Genomic DNA, 18,183 nt, shown 5'->3' with positions numbered 1-18,183 from the left:
ATATATATATATATATATATATAAAGGGACACCGGTGTCCCATGTGCGTCAAATGGTTACATGAATGTATTTTCAGTATTCGCGAAAAGGTATTTTGAATCATTTCTTTAAAAAATGAAGCCAAAATTCGATACTTATTTCAAAAACGTTTCCCAGGTTTTAGAGTGTAAAAGATGTGAATTAAACCAAACCAATTTGCCAAAATTTAAATCTTTAGTTAAAAACTTCAACCATTTAAACTTATTTGACGTAACAAGTTGCGCTTGCTTTCTTAATGAGCTTCAGATATTCTCAAGAATTACTAATGAGAAAACATTTTCAATGATTCACGAAAACACATCCTAAATCATTTCAGAAAAAAGGAAACTGTTCAGTATTTATTTCGGAAACATATTTGAGTTTATAAAGCTTACCAGACAAATCTGTCAAAATTCCAATGTTTAGCTTATACTTTGGCTGCTCAAACTTATTTGGTGTAATAAGTTCAGCTCGTTTTCTAAATGAACTTGAGTTCCTGAGAATTACTAATTAGAAAACATTTTCAAGAATTCATGAAAATGTATTCTAAAAAAAAGAAGCAAATATTTAATCCTTATTTCAGAATCATTTTCGAGTTTATAAAGCATAAAATATATCAATTAAACCCGACAAATCTGTAAAAATTCCAATGCTTAACTTAAACTTCGAATACTCAAACTTATTTGGTGTAATAAGTTCAGCTTTTTTCTAAATAAACTTGAGATAAACTCGAGAGTTACTAATTAGAAAACATTTTTAAGAATTCACGAAAATGTATTCAGAAAAAAAAGGAAGCAAATATTTAATCCTCATTTCAGAATCATTTTCGAGTTTATAAATCATCCAATAGTCCCGCAGTGGACTGATCGTTAAGACACGGTTCCCAGCAGATCACCGAAGTCAAGCATCACTGACTACGGTCAGTGTGCGGGTGGGTGACCACTTGGATCAGTCTGCGTAAGGACCGAGGGTGTGCGATATTGGTCCTCGTTAAACTGTGCTACCGTAAAGTGCTCGACTTCGCGCGCAGGTCGTCGGGCTACCGAAACGGGGGTGCCATCCCCTCCGCAGAGGATCAAAATTGTGATGGCATGTCTTCGGATCATCCTCCGGGATGCTTCCCAGACCGTCGCCAATAGCCCATTGTGCAGCTCTAGTGCGACGTAAATTAACAACAACAACAAATCATCCAACATATCAATTAAACCCGACAAATCTGTCAAAATTCCAATGCTTAACCTAAACTTCAGATACTCAAACTTATTTGGTGTAATTAGTTCAGCTTTTTTTCTGAATAAACTTGAGATAAACTCGAGAGTTACTAATTAGAAAACATTTTTAAGAATTCACGAAAATGTATTCTGAAAAAAAAAAGAAGCAAATATTTAATCCTTATTTCAGAATCATTTTCGAGTTTATAAATCATCCAATATATCAATTAAACCCGACAAATCTGTAAAAATTCCAATGTTTAACCTAAACTTCAGATACTCAAACTTATTTGGTGTAATTAGTTCAGCTTTTTTTCTAAATAAACTTGAGATATACTCGAGAGTTACTAATTAGAAAACATTTTTAAGAATTCACGAAAATGTATTCTGAAAAAAAAGGAAGCAAATACTTAATCCTTATTTCAGAATCATTTTCGAGTTTATAAAGCATAAAAGATATCAATTACACCAGACAAATCTGTCGAATTTTAGATGTTTAGCCACAACTTCGGTCACTCAAACTCATTATTCGTCTGTTAGCGTATTAATTTTAACCTGTTTATATTTCCACAAAGAGTTAAATAAACATGCGATAGTAAAGGAGTGAAACTTGTTGAAAATTATCTGATGAGTCCATTGATTTCGGCGTTCGGGAATTGACCCTGGTATAAACCCAAAGACTGATGATGGTCCAGCGCTTATTACACGTGCCAAAGTACGGGTATACTCACAACTTGCGTGTACGAGTACTCGGTGACGTACATTTAGAACTCTAGTAGTAATTTCGTAATGAATGAAAATCTGTTTTTAATTTTTATTGAATTTAGTTTGGCGAAATTCCTTTCCAATCGACTTGTGATAAAACATCGAAGGCTGTAGAGGAAAAATTGAGAGATATCACAGTGATCTGTAATTTCTTATCACTGTTTTTAAACAAAGAAAATATTTTGGAATTGAAAAAAATATCTTTCTCAGATGAAAAACTTACAATTACAACTACAACTGGTTGAAATTACACTCATAGCATTGAAAATTACAACTTGTACATTAAATGCTTTGTTGAAGATAAAATTAATATATAATTAATAAAGAACAATCTATCGTAATGAAAGGAAGACTTTGTATATCTATTTATGTCTGAATATTTCTCAAGAACTGTTAGTGCCACCGTCCTGAATTTTGGGCAGAGTGCATAAGGAGAAATTTTAGCCCGGATTCTTAACATTCAAAAAGTCAATGGAGATGTCTAAGCTGACGTCACCTGACGACAATTTATTTATGTGCTCTTTAGAAATCTGTCAGTGATCAATGAGCTACAGATAACAGCCAACAGGAATACTTTCCATTAGGATGTGAGTATGAATCGTCCTATGAGAATGGTGCAAACGCTAATTAATTAATTTTACTCAGTGATATAGTTCAGCCTAGGGATTGGACATCTCTATTTGTCCGTTAGGGAAAAGGCATAAGAAGAACGAATTTTTTTTTTCGCTCAGGTGAAGCATTAGGCATTGTTACAAATTAAACAATAGGTGCTTATTTTCAATTATTTGAAAGATAATATCTGCTATGTTTTCGAGTTTGCAGCTCAGTTTTATCAGAAGCAAAGTTCATTGTAACTTCTGCATTAATAATTTATTTTTAATTCAGAATGTCAAGAAAGCTCAAGCAAAAGGAGCGTGGGATGACTTTACCAAATTAATAGTATTAAAACCATTTAGTTTAGAATGTCAAGTAAGCTCAAGCAAAAGGAGCGTGGGATGACGTCACCAAATTAATAGTATTAAAACCATTTAGTTTAGAATGTCAAGTAAGCTCAAGCAAAAGGAGCGTGGGATGACGTCACCAAATTAATAGTATTAAAACCATTTAGTTTAGAATGTCAAGTAAGCTCAAGCAAAAGGAGCGTGGGATGACGTCACCAAATTAATAGTATTAAAACCATTTAGTTTAGAATGTCAAGTAAGCTCAAGCAAAAGGAGCGTGGGATGACGTCACCAAATTAATAGTATTAAAACCATTTAGTTTAGAATGTCAAGTAAGCTCAAGCAAAAGGAGCGTGGGATGACGTCACCAAATTAATAGTATTAAAACCATTTAGTTTAGAATGTCAAGTAAGCTCAAGCAAAAGGAGCGTGGGATGACGTCACCAAATTAATAGTATTAAAACCATTTAGTTTAGAATGTCAAGTAAGCTCAAGCAAAAGGAGCGTGGGATGACGTCACCAAATTAATAGTATTAAAAGCATTTAGTTTAGAATGTCAAGTAAGTTCAAGCAAAAGGAGCGTGGGTTGACGTCACCAAATTTATAGTATTAAAACCATTTAGTTTAGAATGTCAAGTAAGCTCAAGCAAAAGGAGCGTGGGATGACGTCACCAAATTAATAGTATTAAAACCATTTAGTTTAGAATGTCAAGTAAGCTCAAGCAAAAGGAGCGTGGGATGACGTCACCAAATTAATAGTATTAAAACCATTTAGTTTAGAATGTCGAGCAAAAGGAGCGTGGGATGACGTCACCAAATTAATAGTATTAAAACCATTTAGTTTAGAATGTCAAGTAAGCTCAAGCAAAAGGAGCGTGGGATGACGTCACCAAATTAATAGTATTAAAACCATTTAGTTTAGAATGTCAAGTAAGCTCTAGCAAAAGGAGCGTGGGATGACGTCACCAAATTAATAGTATTAAAACCATTTAGTTTAGAATGTCAAGTAAGCTCAAGCAAAAGGAGCGTGGGATGACGTCACCAAATTAATAGTATTAAAACCATTTAATTCAGAATGTCAAGTAAGCTTTTGAAACTTGTTCTAGAAATCTAAATAATGAAAAATCAATGGTTAAGGAAATTTGAAAGAAAAAATTAGTTATTTATTAAGATAGTTTTACGAAGATCTTTCACCAAGGAAAATAAATAAACACCACAATTTAAGTGTCTTTCGTTTAAAGCAGAGATATAATTTTAAAGTATGTGTACCATCTTACCGTGAAGATTTATCTAGGTCTTAGAACGGACAAATAACTTAAATATTTTAAAAGTTATTCAACTTGTTTAAAAAAGCGCCAATTTAACGACATTTTTTTACCAAGATGAAAATTATTAAAATCGCTCATTAATCTCAGTTTTTTCAAACTGTTATGAGAACAGATAATGTAGCATTGCAGTAAGTTTTTAAATATTAAAAAAATTAGACCACAAACGATTTTTATTTTCTCAAAACTGTGACTTTTCTCCATTTAGACGTTTTATGCCATTTTCAGTATAAGCATAGAACGGACTGACTATAAATAGATTAAACTTGATATAACAGTGATTAACTGTTGCAAATACTAATTTAGACTATCATGTGATAGGCGCACTCCATAATCGAGGACATCATTTTCTATTCCAAATTATACTGAGTGTAGTTAATCTTTATTATAAGTTGAACTTTGGAAAACTTGCTAATTCTAGTAATGTGAAGTCAACTGGGATTGGGCACAAATAGTAATATAAAAATAGAAAGAATGAAAATTATTTTAGCTAGATGTCATTGTGTCGTGGTATGACTTTTAGTTTTATGAATTAAATAATGAATTTAGTCATGCTGTGTGGCTCTGGGGAGAAAGGATCGACGGGGACGAAGGAAAAAATAATTTTGTGTTAACTTTGAAGCATCTTAAATCGATATTTTTATTTTTTAAGGATAACTAACCTCTACACTCCCCGCTGTGAACTGATCGTCAAGACACGCTTCCCAATGGAACACTGAAGTCAAACATCACTGACTGTGGTCAACGTGTGGGTGGGTGACCGCTTTGATCAGCATGCAAAAGGACCGAGGGTGTCCGTGCAGTATCGGTCCTTTGTAAAACTGTTCTACCGTAAAGTACTCGACTTCGCATAGGTCGTCGGGCTACTGAAGCTGGCGAGCCATCACCTCTACGAAGGATCAAAACTGTGGCAGTTCTTCGGATCATCCTCAGGGATGTTTTCCAGACCGTCGCCAATAGCCTATTGTGCAGCTTTAGTTCTATGTAAACCACCAACAACAACAACTAACCTCATCTAAAGTCATTTTACAAAAGGTTTATTCATTTATTCTATGAATTGAACTTACAAAAAAACTTTTCTAACATTTGGAGCCTTAGCTAGAAAAATGGCTACCGCTAAACGTTACAAAAGTAGTTTAGAAATTATTTTCTACTCGAACAATATTTTTTTTAGCATTTGCAGACCAAACTTGGATTAGAAATCTGTAACTACAGGTTTAGCACTGCATGGGATAGTTTACACAATAACTATGACTATACAAGTACGTAAAGCAAAGCATTTATTTTTTAGACATAAATAGTTTTTACTAATGTCTTTCTGTAAAATGATTCCGTATATGCTGTAACTAAATTTAAATTTTTCTGGCATTTACAGATCAAACTTGAGATCCGTGAATGCAATGCTAGAAAATGAATAAATGTTATAGGAGTAAATAGATACAGGTTTAACGTTACAAAAGACAATTTCGAAACTAATTTTATAAGTTTTTAAAAACAGAGACTTTTTCATTTGTTTAGATATTTATTTATTTTTACCTAAGTAATTTCCACGGATGTTATTCAGTAAAATGGTATAATTTGTTTTGGAGCTGGGAATTAATTTTTTTTCTTTCATTAGCAACTAAATCTTAAGTTTATTTGGAAAATTATAATGAAATTCGTTCCGTCATCTGGGGAGAACAAATGATGACTGTAACATGGGCGTTGTTGGCGGAGGGGATTGGTAAATATACTTTGTCCCCCTCAGTAATTCAGACAAACAAAATTTTCATGAACTATGATTGATTTAAGTTTAACAAAGTTTAAAAAAGGAAAGAGATAAAAATAATTTTTTTGCAAGAATAAGAATAAGAATTTCCTATAATAAAAATAATAATAAAAAATTCTATTAGGTTAGAGAATTATTGTGACAGTATTTTAATTTCGTCTCCCTCAGAAATCAGATTCCCGCCACGCCCATGGTTTACTTTCAACCTTCAAACTTCGTTTAAAACGTATCATATTTAGTAAAAAATAAACAATTAAGTACTAAAATCAATTTATTATCGTTTTGATAATAATCAAAATAAAAATATCTTTAAAATTGAACGAGCTCTTTAATCATAACTGCTTAACTACACTAAAGACGCCTTTGTCCTTCATCAACTATTAAATATAAAATACTGAATGAACTTTCTAGAAACTATTTATTCCATGAATATAAAAACCAGACTTTCAGAAAATTGATTGTATTATTGACAAAATGGCAGTCATATTGATTTTAAATATTTCAAAACTCTTTTCATTGGAATGCAGTATTGCTTCTGAATTGCTATTAAACCTCGATAATCCTATTCATTGCACATCAAAGTTTCAAAAAGCGGAAAGGAAATTGAAGTTGATTTATTATTTATTCTAAAATCTCAGTTATTTGAATTAAATGATCCGTTGCGTTCAAAGCAATTATTTGTATTCATATCATTGATTATATCTGAAATTGCTTCGTGTGAAAGATAATATTTCATACATCAGATCTTGTTTTAAGCAACTTGAAATACTGTAATTAAATAAAACAAACTGTTTGAAATATTGACAGTGTTTTGTTAGTTCTGAATCGAAATTTATTGGGATTTTTATTTAATCAAACTGAAATAATCTTTGTATCTTTATAAAGAAATAGTTAAATATACGTTTTATTGTTTAACTATACATACCAATTCTCAAAGTTGTGTCTATTTTAATGTCCAATAGCAATAATTTAATGCCACGACATACAATAGCACTAATAATTCAAGGTGTTCTGTAACTTTTTCCCTAAACATATATTTTAGAATCCTTGACAAAAAGGATGCCATTATTTCCTACATAAAAAGCCAATAGAAATTTAACGTTTTGATAGATAAATATTTGGCACAAGAAAAATATTTAATGAAGAATATATTTTCACACATACTTAAAAGCAAAATTTTAATATTAGAGCTTTAAAATACTAAAGAGAAGTAAGACCTACAAAGTTTAAATATTCTCTTAACGAAAACTGTTGAATATAGTTAGTTTTTTTTAATCGAGGAATTATTTAAGCTCGTCTTATTTACATAAAAATTACATTTAAAATAAGAATATCGTTTAAGTGTATATATATTTATCTATATACGAGGGTTATAAATTAAATAGTGGCAACTTAACCTTGAAACTCACAGAAGGGCGGGCATGCGCAAATAGGATATGAGAGCGGAGAGGTGGCGCTGTTGTCGATGTGTAGAGTGCAAAAAACATTCGATTTGCTTAGAAGGGTAGTTGTTACGTGGCGTTAAAGTGAGGAGTTTCGTTTCCATCGCTCTAAAGCATGTTTTCAAAAGGTGATCAGCTGTCGTGGCTTAAAATCAAGGTTGTCCGAGGCAAAAATGCAACAGAATGCTATCGTGGATTAGTGGAAGTCTGTGGCGCAAATGCTTTACCCTATAGGACAGTAGCACGATGGGTTCAAGCATCTCTTCTTTTTTCGTCATTAAGCCTTTTGACAACATGCTTTAGAGCGATGGAAACGAAACTCCTCACTTTAACGCCACGCAACAACTACCCTTCTAAGCAAATCAACTGTTTTTTGCACTCTACACACCGACAACAGCGTCACCTCACAGCACCCATACCCTATTTGTGCATGCCCGCCCTTCTGTGAGCTTCAAGGTTAAGTTGCCACTATTTAATTTACAACCCTCGTATATATATATATATATATATATATATATATATATATATATATATATATATATATATATATATATATATATATATATATATATATATATATATATATATATATATATATATATATATATATATGTAATACAAAAATTAAATACTTTTGTATTAATAAAAGCATTAAAACTTCATTCCTTTTCATTAAATATCTTTAGTAAAGGATAAGGGTAGAAATTCTATTTTGGGACTTCAAGGCTAAAAACATGCCAATGAATAATAATTAGATTAATACTTCAAAAGAGAAGTTATTTTAAGATCTTTCACTTCCATATAAGGAAAGATTAAACGATTTGCTTTGAGTAATAAATAAATTTGATGAGGCGTAAGAATACAGAAAAAGCATATGACTGGGACCTCTTCACACTGTTTAATCATCCTATAAAATGCAGAGCGCTAATTTTTCCGTGGCTTTTTGTTGTTGATCTTGCTAAAATAAAATCCGTCAGCTTAGACGGGATATCTGTTCCCCCTCTCCCGCTTAGGAGAGGGGTTAAACTGCTATTTCGCCATCGCAACTTAATAAAAGAAGATTATGCACAATCTGGACTCTTCAATCATGTTGCTCTCAATACTAATTTACTAAAAAATCATTAGAAGCCTCGCAGGATGTTTGCTTTGTGCAGGAAACCCCTTAAAAGAAAATTTTTGTGCAATGCTATTGCGAACTATACCTAAACTGAATGCTACTTCGTCGCCTTGGAAATCCCTGTTTCACCCTCTTTGTGTTGAAGAGAAAAAGCTTCATTGAACCGGAAGAGATCGCCTAACGCCGCCCTGAAGGTCCTGAAGGATTCCTCACCCACCCGGGAGAAAAATTGCTTCATCGGTGATTTTACGGTACCAGAATGCTTCGCTTGGAGACAGATCGTTCGATTTTGCCTGAATGTTGAAAGAAACTGTGACAGCCATGAAAACGTTTGTGTCTACAATGCCTGTTAGTGCCCTCAGAAGCAAGGAAGTGTGCGATTTATAGTGTTTTAGAAAAGTCCTAATCAAGTGTGCGGAAGTGTGCGAAAGTCCTAATCGTGATGTTGTGAAAAAAAGAAAGAAAAAATTGTGTTGTGAGTCGGCACCGAGTGATAAAAAAAAAAAAGTTGTGAAATCAAAACGTATGTGCGCGTTTGTTATATGTGCGCGATTTATATTTATTAGACGAGCTTCTGCTCCTTTAGAGAAAATTCTTTCAAAGGAAAAGATTTATTTTCTCCTTCGAAGTGCTTTTTTTTTTTAAGTAACAAAAATGAATCCAGTGAACATCTGTATATATTTTTTTTTTTTTTTTTCCTCGATAATGAATAAGTTTTACTTCATATTTTAGTAATCTAATTTTTTATTTTATTACGAATCTTTGGAAGAGTGAAATATGAAGTGCATTCTTGTGTTTATATTTTTTTTTTTTTATGATATATAGTTTTTTATGATATAGTGCATTTATACTGCTTTTAAAATGTTTTTAAAAGAAATAGATGTGGTTCAAACGTCAATTAAAGTAACGAAGGCAAACAAAATTAAGTTATTATTTAAACTTTTATTTCCAAATGATTTGTCTAGATTAAACCGTAACAAAATTCTTAATTTTTCAGAATTTTCTTTTGAAACTAACGATAATGAATTTGCAAACAAACTAAAAGAAATTTGTGATACTTTTAATTTTTCGGATTTAATCAAAATTTCAGACATTCTAAATATTTCCAGTGAAGGAAATAAGGAGGAAATTGCCAAGCATATTTTAAATTGTTTATGTGATTTTAATCACTTAAAAAATTCGATCGTAAATGAAAATCCCTCCGAAGATGAGGAGGAAGCTATTCAGTTTAAAAGTAAACAAACTCAAACTGATTTTGAACCACATTTACCAACTAAAACTTGTGTAAATCAATTTACACAAGTTAATTTAAATTCTATATGTACAAAAAGTAGTGTTGATGAAGATATGGTATCCTATAGTCAAAGTTCTAGTAATAATATAAATAGGGAAAATGAAACAAAATTAGTAGTTAGTTTTTCAGATATTGAAGCAGTTACCCCTATGTTTAATGGAAACCGCTATGATAACATAAATTCTTGGTTTGAAAATTTTGAAACTCATGCTAATTTATTTAAATTGTCTGATATGCAAAAGTTTTTATTTGCAAAAAGATGCATGAAAGGTAACGCATTAACTTTAATTAGAAGTGAAACTCAGTTAAATTCGTATGAAAAACTAAAAAATCTTTTGCTTGAAGAATTTGGACTTAGTTGCAATAGTGCAGAAGTACATGCAATGTTGCAAAAAAGAAAACAAAGGTATAATGAAACTCTTCAAGAATATTTCCTAAAAATGAGAGAAATAGCTACTCAAAGCGATATTGATGACTTAGCTCTAATCACTTATATAATTCAAGGAATACCAGACCAAACAAATAATAAAACAGTTCTTTATGGAGCCAGTAATCTTTTTGAATTTAAACAAAAACTTAAACTTTATGAAAAAATTAAAACTGACTTAGATAAATATAAATTTCAAGCTAATAAGGGACCATATGTTAAGAAGTTAGAGAACCCGAAATATGACATTAAGTGCTTTAAGTGTAATGCACCAGGACATAAAGCCCCGGCTTGTCCTAAAAATAAAAATGTAACCCCAAATGTGACAAAACCCAAAATACATCATACTACACAAGAGAACCCATTGAATCAATGTAAATATTGCTCAAAGAAAGGACTTTTGAATCAATTTCACATGGGCTCTTCGTGTGTAAACAACCCTAGTAATGTGGTTGATGTGAACGTTCAAAATATGACAAGTAATCAATAGCAATTACTCATATCCGGATATATAGTTGAAAACGAGTACCTAAATGGATATAAAGTGGAAAATGGATCTAAAGTTAAAAATGAATACCTAAATGGAGGTAAAGTGAAAAATAAATACTTAAAGGGACGTCCAAAACAAAATAAAAATGAAAAAGTAAAAGAGATATTATTGAATGTTGATACCGGGTCAACATTAAATGTAATACCAAAAGATTTGGTGTTAAAATTGAATATTCCTATTAAAAAATGTGAGGAATTAAAGGTTACCCAAACGAAAGGACAACTAACACTTAACAAAATTTGTGAGTTTCCCCTTAAATTAGGCAAAATTGTTAAGTCAGTTAAGTTTTTTGTAATTGATACTGATTTACCATATGCTTTACTTGGGTTGCAGGCTTGCAAAGAGTTTTGTTTGTTTATTGATTGTGTCGGGCCAGTTGTTACTCAATTTGGTAAGAGATTGATCACCTCTGCTAATTCTAACAATGACAACTTATCTTTGCACATTAGACAGCAAAATGTTAAGGGTAAAAATGTTGAAAAAATAAAAGTTGAAGATGTTTCAGTAAAAGTAAACATTGAAAAAAATAATGTAAAGGGTAACAAAAATAAAAGGAAAAGGACAAATAGGAAAAAGAAAAAATGTCCAAAAATTTCAAATGATTCGAAGATAGATCTAGGTAATGGGTGCACACATTATCAGGTTAATATCGACGAAAAAATAAAAAATGAAAGCAAAATAGAAAATGTGGACTTAAAAGAAATTTTAGAAAGTTATGATGATATTTTTGCAAAACATAAACACGACGTAGGAGAAATTAGAATGGAACCGCAAAGAGTCAGGTTAACCTCAGATTTACCTATATCTCTAAGGCCGTACAAAACATCCCCAAAACAACAACAAGAAATTGATTTACAAATAGAGGAATTGTTAAAAAATAACATTATAAAAGAAAGTTCATCCCCTTATGCTGCCCCAGTAACTTTAGTTTTTAAAAAAGATGAAAATAAAAAGAGTCGTTTATGTATTGACTATAGAAAACTAAATCAAATTACAAAAACAGATTCTGAACCTCTACCTTTAATACAAACTTTAATAGAAAAATTGTCTAATAGTAGTTATTATTCTAAAATAGATTTATCACAGGGATATCATCATGTTCGTATTCATCCTGATGACACTGAGAAATTAGCATTCGCTACTCACAATGGTCTATTTGAATACTTAAGATTACCTTTTGGCTGGAAGAATGCCCCGAGCATTTTTCAACGTACAATTCGTAGAATTTTAAATAAACATAAAATTAAATTTGCTACAAACTACTTTGATGATATCATTATATTTTCTAATTCTTATGATGAACATTTAACCCATCTTAAAAAGATTTTTGATATTTGTAAACAAGAAAACTTAAAATTAAAACTTTCAAAATGTTCATTTTTGCAAAAACAAATAGAATTTTTAGGATATGAAATTAAAAATGGAATAGTATCACCCGATAACCATAATATTGAAGTGATTAAAAAATTATTGCCCCCTAAAAATGTAAAATCATTACAAAGATTTCTCGGATCAATAAATGTCTACAATAAATTTATTGATAGTTATGCAAGTATTCGACATCCTTTGAATAACTTGTTAAAGAAAGATGTAAAATGGGTGTGGTCAGAAAAATGTCAACAATCTTTTGAACTTTTAAAAAATGCTATTATTTGTAAACCAATTTTGAAAATTTTTAACCCTAATCATGAATGTCATCTTTTTGTTGATGCATCATTAGTTGGAATTGGATGTGTGCTAAAACAGACAGATGAATGTGGTGTATTGCATCCTGTAGCTTTTCATTCTCGTTCATTAAGGGACTATGAAAAAAACTATGCAATTACAGAACTTGAATGTCTTGCTATTGTCGATTCTCTAAATAAATTCCATCATTACCTTTTTGGACAAAAATTCACCATACATACTGACCATGCTGCTTTAGTTTGGCTAAGAAATGTTAAAAATTTAAAAGGAAGATTATTTAGATGGTCATTATTGTTAAGTATGTATGAATATGATATTAAATACACGAAAGGCTCTGCTAATTTTGAAGCAGATTGGCTTTCGAGAGATGCAACACATTCAATTGTCCAAAGTAATAGTAAAAATAATAATGTTCATGTTTCACATTTATTGAACTTGAGTGAAATAGTGGAAGCTCAAAGGAAAGATAACTTACAAGGTAAATTTGTTGATATCAATAATGTTTTGTGTGTACGTAAGAAAAATTTTACTAAAATAGTTGTTCCATTTTCGTTAAGATTAAAACTTCTGCAAAATGCTCATGATAAATTTAATCACCCAGGAGTACAGAAAATGATTAACTTAATAACCCCTGTTTTTTATTGGAACAACATAACTTCAGATATAACAAAATTTTGTAAACATTGTCATACGTGCCAATTAAATAAAAAACCGCGACAGAAAAGATTTGGATTATTACAATCCTTACCCCCTGTTAATCAGTCTTTTGACTTACTAGCAATAGATAGTGTTGGTGGATTGAATTACTATAATTCAACAAAAAAATATTTAACTTTAATTATTGACCACCTTACACGCTACATGTGGGCTTTTGCATCAAAATCCATTAGCTCAGAAACTTATACAAATTTTTTGCATCAAATTTTTCAAAATCAAACCCCTAAATCCTTGTTGAGTGATCGAAACGCTGCTTTTACTTCTTCTCATTTTAAAAAGTTTTTGAAACATAATAAAATTCAACAATTATTGACAACTGCACATCATCCGCAGTCTAATGGCAAGGTTGAACGCCTTGGTCAAACAATAATTACCCGTTTAAAATGTAAAATTAATGAAAAACCTACTAAAACTCCCTGGCCTGTTTTGTTAAAAGATATAGTTAATACTCATAACTTAACTCCCCATTCTGTAACAAAGTTTCCACCTGCATACCTCATGCATGGTAGACTCCCCTACGAAAATCCCTTAAATGAAAAAGTCTATCCACCTGTTGAAGAAGCTAAGAAAATAGCAATTCAAAGAACTAGAGAATATCATGAAAGAAATAAAATTTATTATGATTCTAGATTTTTAGATATAGACTTTAAAATTGATGAATTAGTTCTGTTTGAAGAATTTACTTATCCTAATACGAGGAAGTTGTCACCTCCTTTTAGTGGACCGTATAAAATTCTTCAAAAAATTTCAGAAGTTAATTACAAAATAAATAAAAAGAATAATTTGAGTAAACAAAATTTTGAAATAGTACATGTTTCAAAGCTTAGGAAATATCACAACCCACAAATGTTAAAATTAAATCATGAATAGTCACCAACAGAAATTTTTTACTTTCTTCAAGGGAAGAAGTAATCCCTATTTTTTTTTGAGAGATCCGAATCGCGTTTTGTGGAGATGTTTACCTCAGCATCAGTTAGGAGTGAGGGCGAAGTAACATGAATTTTTTTTTCTCAACACAGTGAGAAAAAACTCTCTAAGCTATTTTTGTTTTATCCAGTCTGGATCTCTCAATTACACAGTGCTTCATGAAATTCTGTTTTCTTCCATTTTAACGGGGAATACAGAATTTCATCAAGTAAAAAACCCCATTAACCATACAGAATCTTAAATTCTGATTAAATGACACTTAGTTGTCCATCTCTTTCACATAAAAATTGTGAATATATTTTTTTTTAATCATACAGAATCTTAAATTCTGATTAAATGACAATTGTTGTCCAGGTCGTTTTGCATAAAAATTTTGTATATTTTTGTGTGAAAATTTTTGAAAAGTTATTTTAGAATAGTTCTATTAAATGTTTAAATTTTTCTTTCTGTTTAGTTCACTAAATAGATAAATTGTATTATTATGTTTTTATTGTTGTTGCTGTAAATAATTTTTTTCACATATTGGAAAAAGGTTATTTATAGTAGGAAAGAGGACAGTCATACCAACATAAAGTATATATTCATAGTATTCAAAATTTTATTATTTTTTTTTTGGCTTACCAAAATTTTTTTTGGGGGGGATGTAATACAAAAATTAAATACTTTTGTATTAATAAAAGCATTAAAACTTCATTCCTTTTCATTAAATATCTTTAGTAAAGGATAAGGGTAGAAATTCTATTTTGGGACTTCAAGGCTAAAAACATGCCAATGAATAATAATTAGATTAATACTTCAAAAGAGAAGTTATTTTAAGATCTTTCACTTCCATATAAGGAAAGATTAAACGATTTGCTTTGAGTAATAAATAAATTTGATGAGGCGTAAGAATACAGAAAAAGCATATGACTGGGACCTCTTCACACTGTTTAATCATCCTATAAAATGCAGAGCGCTAATTTTTGCGTGGCTTTTTGTTGTTGATCTTGCTAAAATAAAATCCGTCAGCTTAGACGGGATATCTGTTCCCCCTCTCCCGCTTTGGAGAGGGGTTAAACTGCTATTTCGCCATCGCAACTTAATAAAAGAAGATTATGCACAATCTGGACTCTTCAATCATGTTGCTCTCAATACTAATTTACTAAAAAATCATTAGATATATATATATATATATATATATATATATATATGTAATAACAGGGCTCCAACCCTGTTATCAGTGTTGTATTTAGCTTGAAATAATTGCAGTCTTAAGCCATCATACGTTCTAAACAGGTTTATTAAATGTAGGCTGGTATTGCTAACAGTTGACGTCCACGCTCCCTACGGGAGGGGAATGGACAAGACTCCGGACAATCCCGGAACAGCTTATGTGGATCACATCATGATGAAAAGGACACGCAAAACTATGCGCTCTTACGTTTTATACCAACATAGATTTTAAGTAAAAAGGCACCTTCGTACATTCCTTGTACCCTTACGCATTAAGGAAAATCATTTCTGCTTCCTTATATGGAATTGAAAAAGGGAACGATTCTAAAAATAACTCTTCCCTTGAAATATAAATCTATTTATATTTCAATGGTATGGTTTCAGCCTTGAATTCCCAAAATAGAATCTCTCTACGCTTATTCTTTAACAAAGACATTTTATGAAAACGAAAGAGATTTAATTCTTTTATTAATACAAAAGTATTTACTTTTTGTATTACATATATATATATATATATATATATATATATTTCCTCCGGGATGTTTCCCAGACCATCGCCAATAGCCCATTGTGCAGCTCTAGTGCGACGTAAATTACCAACAACAACAATATATATATATATTATTTTTATTTATTTTTTTCAAATAATACACTTCTATTTCAAGAACATCCAATGAGGCAGTCTGCCATACACGCACTTTTGTGCTTTTGTAAATACACTTTTCGCCATATTCTTTAATCAATACTTTTGAAATAAAGAAAACCACGAAAGGCATTAATCACATTCTATGTTTTATTTTTAAAATCATTGAAATCACACTCGTATTCTATAAGAATTCTTACTTTGATGTAGTCCCTGCAGTCATTATTGGCATCTTTTCGAAGCTCCATTCCATCAATGTGATAGATAACACCGTATCCCTTGGGTGGTGTTATCTTTGCCACGCACTCCGACTCCTCATCCTCCGATAGATAGTCACTAGCTTTTAAAATCCCTGTTGAGCCAGCGCTACTGTGATGCATTCGAATTTTAAAATGAGGTAGCCTTTTACAAATGACCGCCATGTCATCTATGGAGAAATTAAAGAAGATAATATGTAGTTTGTTGTATATTGAAAAGTTAACAATGGAAATTAGTTAGAACATATAGTTTAAAAAAACAAACAAGAGAAATTAGCCATAATCTCTGATGTCAGTGAAATAGTTTGAAGTAAATGTTTCTATGTAATTCAATCGTCAAATATGCTGGACTTTTTAATAAAGACCAACTTAAATGCGTATTTTTAGATTCTTTGTAAAAATGAGAAACGAAAAACATGATATTCGAAATCATTAATGTGAAATTTTAACGATAATGAAGGTAAAACACCATGAAAATCTCATAAATCGCTATTGAAGAAGGCAAGTGTAAGAAACGTCAGGATATGTTTGGTCTGAAAGGAAACTGAGGAGTCTCTATAAGCGATTATTAGAAGCATCGAGTTTCAATCAGCAAGCAAACATGTTTTTATCTCTTGTCACCCGCCTTCTTCAATAGCGATTTATCATATTTTAAAAGTATAATCGTTATTTATTCCTTGCTTTGATAAAAGTTTGTGATCTCTAATTGTGTCTATTTTTGTCATATACTGTAGAATTACGATCGTTTCTCCTTGGATAATTCAATAGGAATGACCTGTTACGGTCAATGTGAATAGTTGGTTATTATTTAATACAAACCGGTTAATATTAATAATAAGCATATAAGCCGGTTAAAGTGAGTATTTTAAGCGAATTTATCACATTGGCCGGTTATTATTAATAATTATCAATGAAGTTTGGTCAATGTAATTTTTTTGCATTCTATCGCTTTGACCAAAAGAAGCGATTATTATTAATTTTGACCGATGAGTATTAATAATAATTGGATTTATCACTTCAACCGTAATATATGTTGAAAGAGGTACACCTATGTTCCAATGCTATATAAACCGTTTAATCACATTGACCAAACTTCATTGGTTATTATTAATAACCGGTTATAGAGAATAATTGTCGATATTTCTCACTTTGACCCTCGATTATTATTAATATTGACCGATGAGTATTAATGACGTCCGGTGGCTGAGTGGCAGCGCTTCGCTCTCCCATGCCACAGGTCCTAAGTTCGATCCTCGGGCCGGGCAAGGTTGACTCAGCCTTTCATCCCTTCAGTGGGTCCTTAAATGAGTACCAAGAATGCTTGGGAACTAAACACTGGGGGTTTCGCGTTCGGCTGACCATCTAATCGGAACATCTGCTCCTGCACCTCAGAGCCCAAGGTCAAGAAAACTGAGATGGGCACAGTAGGCCTTGGCCATCTATGTGCTGTCGCGCCACTGAGTTTAGTTTTTTAGTTTAGATGAGTGATAATAATAACCAGATTTATCACTTTAATCGTAACAGATAGATACGGGAAAACGACGAATGTGGTTCAACATAAAATATCAAATAATCATTTGAAAAGTGTGGATTGTAATAAGTTTACATACGTAAAAGTGCAAAAAGTATTACATTTATTAAAATAATAAAGTATTAAATTTACATTAAGTATAACAAAAATTAAGTTGAAAAAATTAAATGCTTACTGCCAAAGCTATTTACGATACGTTGGAAAGATGAAAAAACAAGTTTATTTCTCTAATATTTTAAGAAATTTTAGTTTGAACTCTCTTTTTTTCACAGCAAACAATTAATTTTCAACTTTCGTTATAGTCATACAACTTCTGTAAATTAGTATGAATACAGACAATTTCTTATTGAAC

General features: G+C 31.2%; 1 protein-coding gene across 1 annotated transcript in view; it reads right to left on the bottom strand.

The window, feature by feature from the left end:
- Positions 1 to 18,183, bottom strand: part of LOC107456991 (uncharacterized) — a 69,362-nt gene that overhangs the window by 23,651 nt on the left and 27,528 nt on the right. The window contains exon 2 of the mRNA XM_043047851.3: positions 16,244 to 16,470. Coding sequence (XP_042903785.3) covers positions 16,244 to 16,470 — 227 coding nt within the window. The remainder of the gene's footprint in view (positions 1 to 16,243; positions 16,471 to 18,183) is intronic.

Source organism: Parasteatoda tepidariorum, chromosome 10, assembly GCF_982258835.1.
Source record: "Parasteatoda tepidariorum strain Cologne lab strain chromosome 10, Ptep-v5.0, whole genome shotgun sequence".
Taxonomy (NCBI): domain Eukaryota; kingdom Metazoa; phylum Arthropoda; class Arachnida; order Araneae; family Theridiidae; genus Parasteatoda; species Parasteatoda tepidariorum.
Note: the sequence above shows the minus strand (reverse complement) of the source record. Positions and strands in the feature narration are given on the sequence as shown.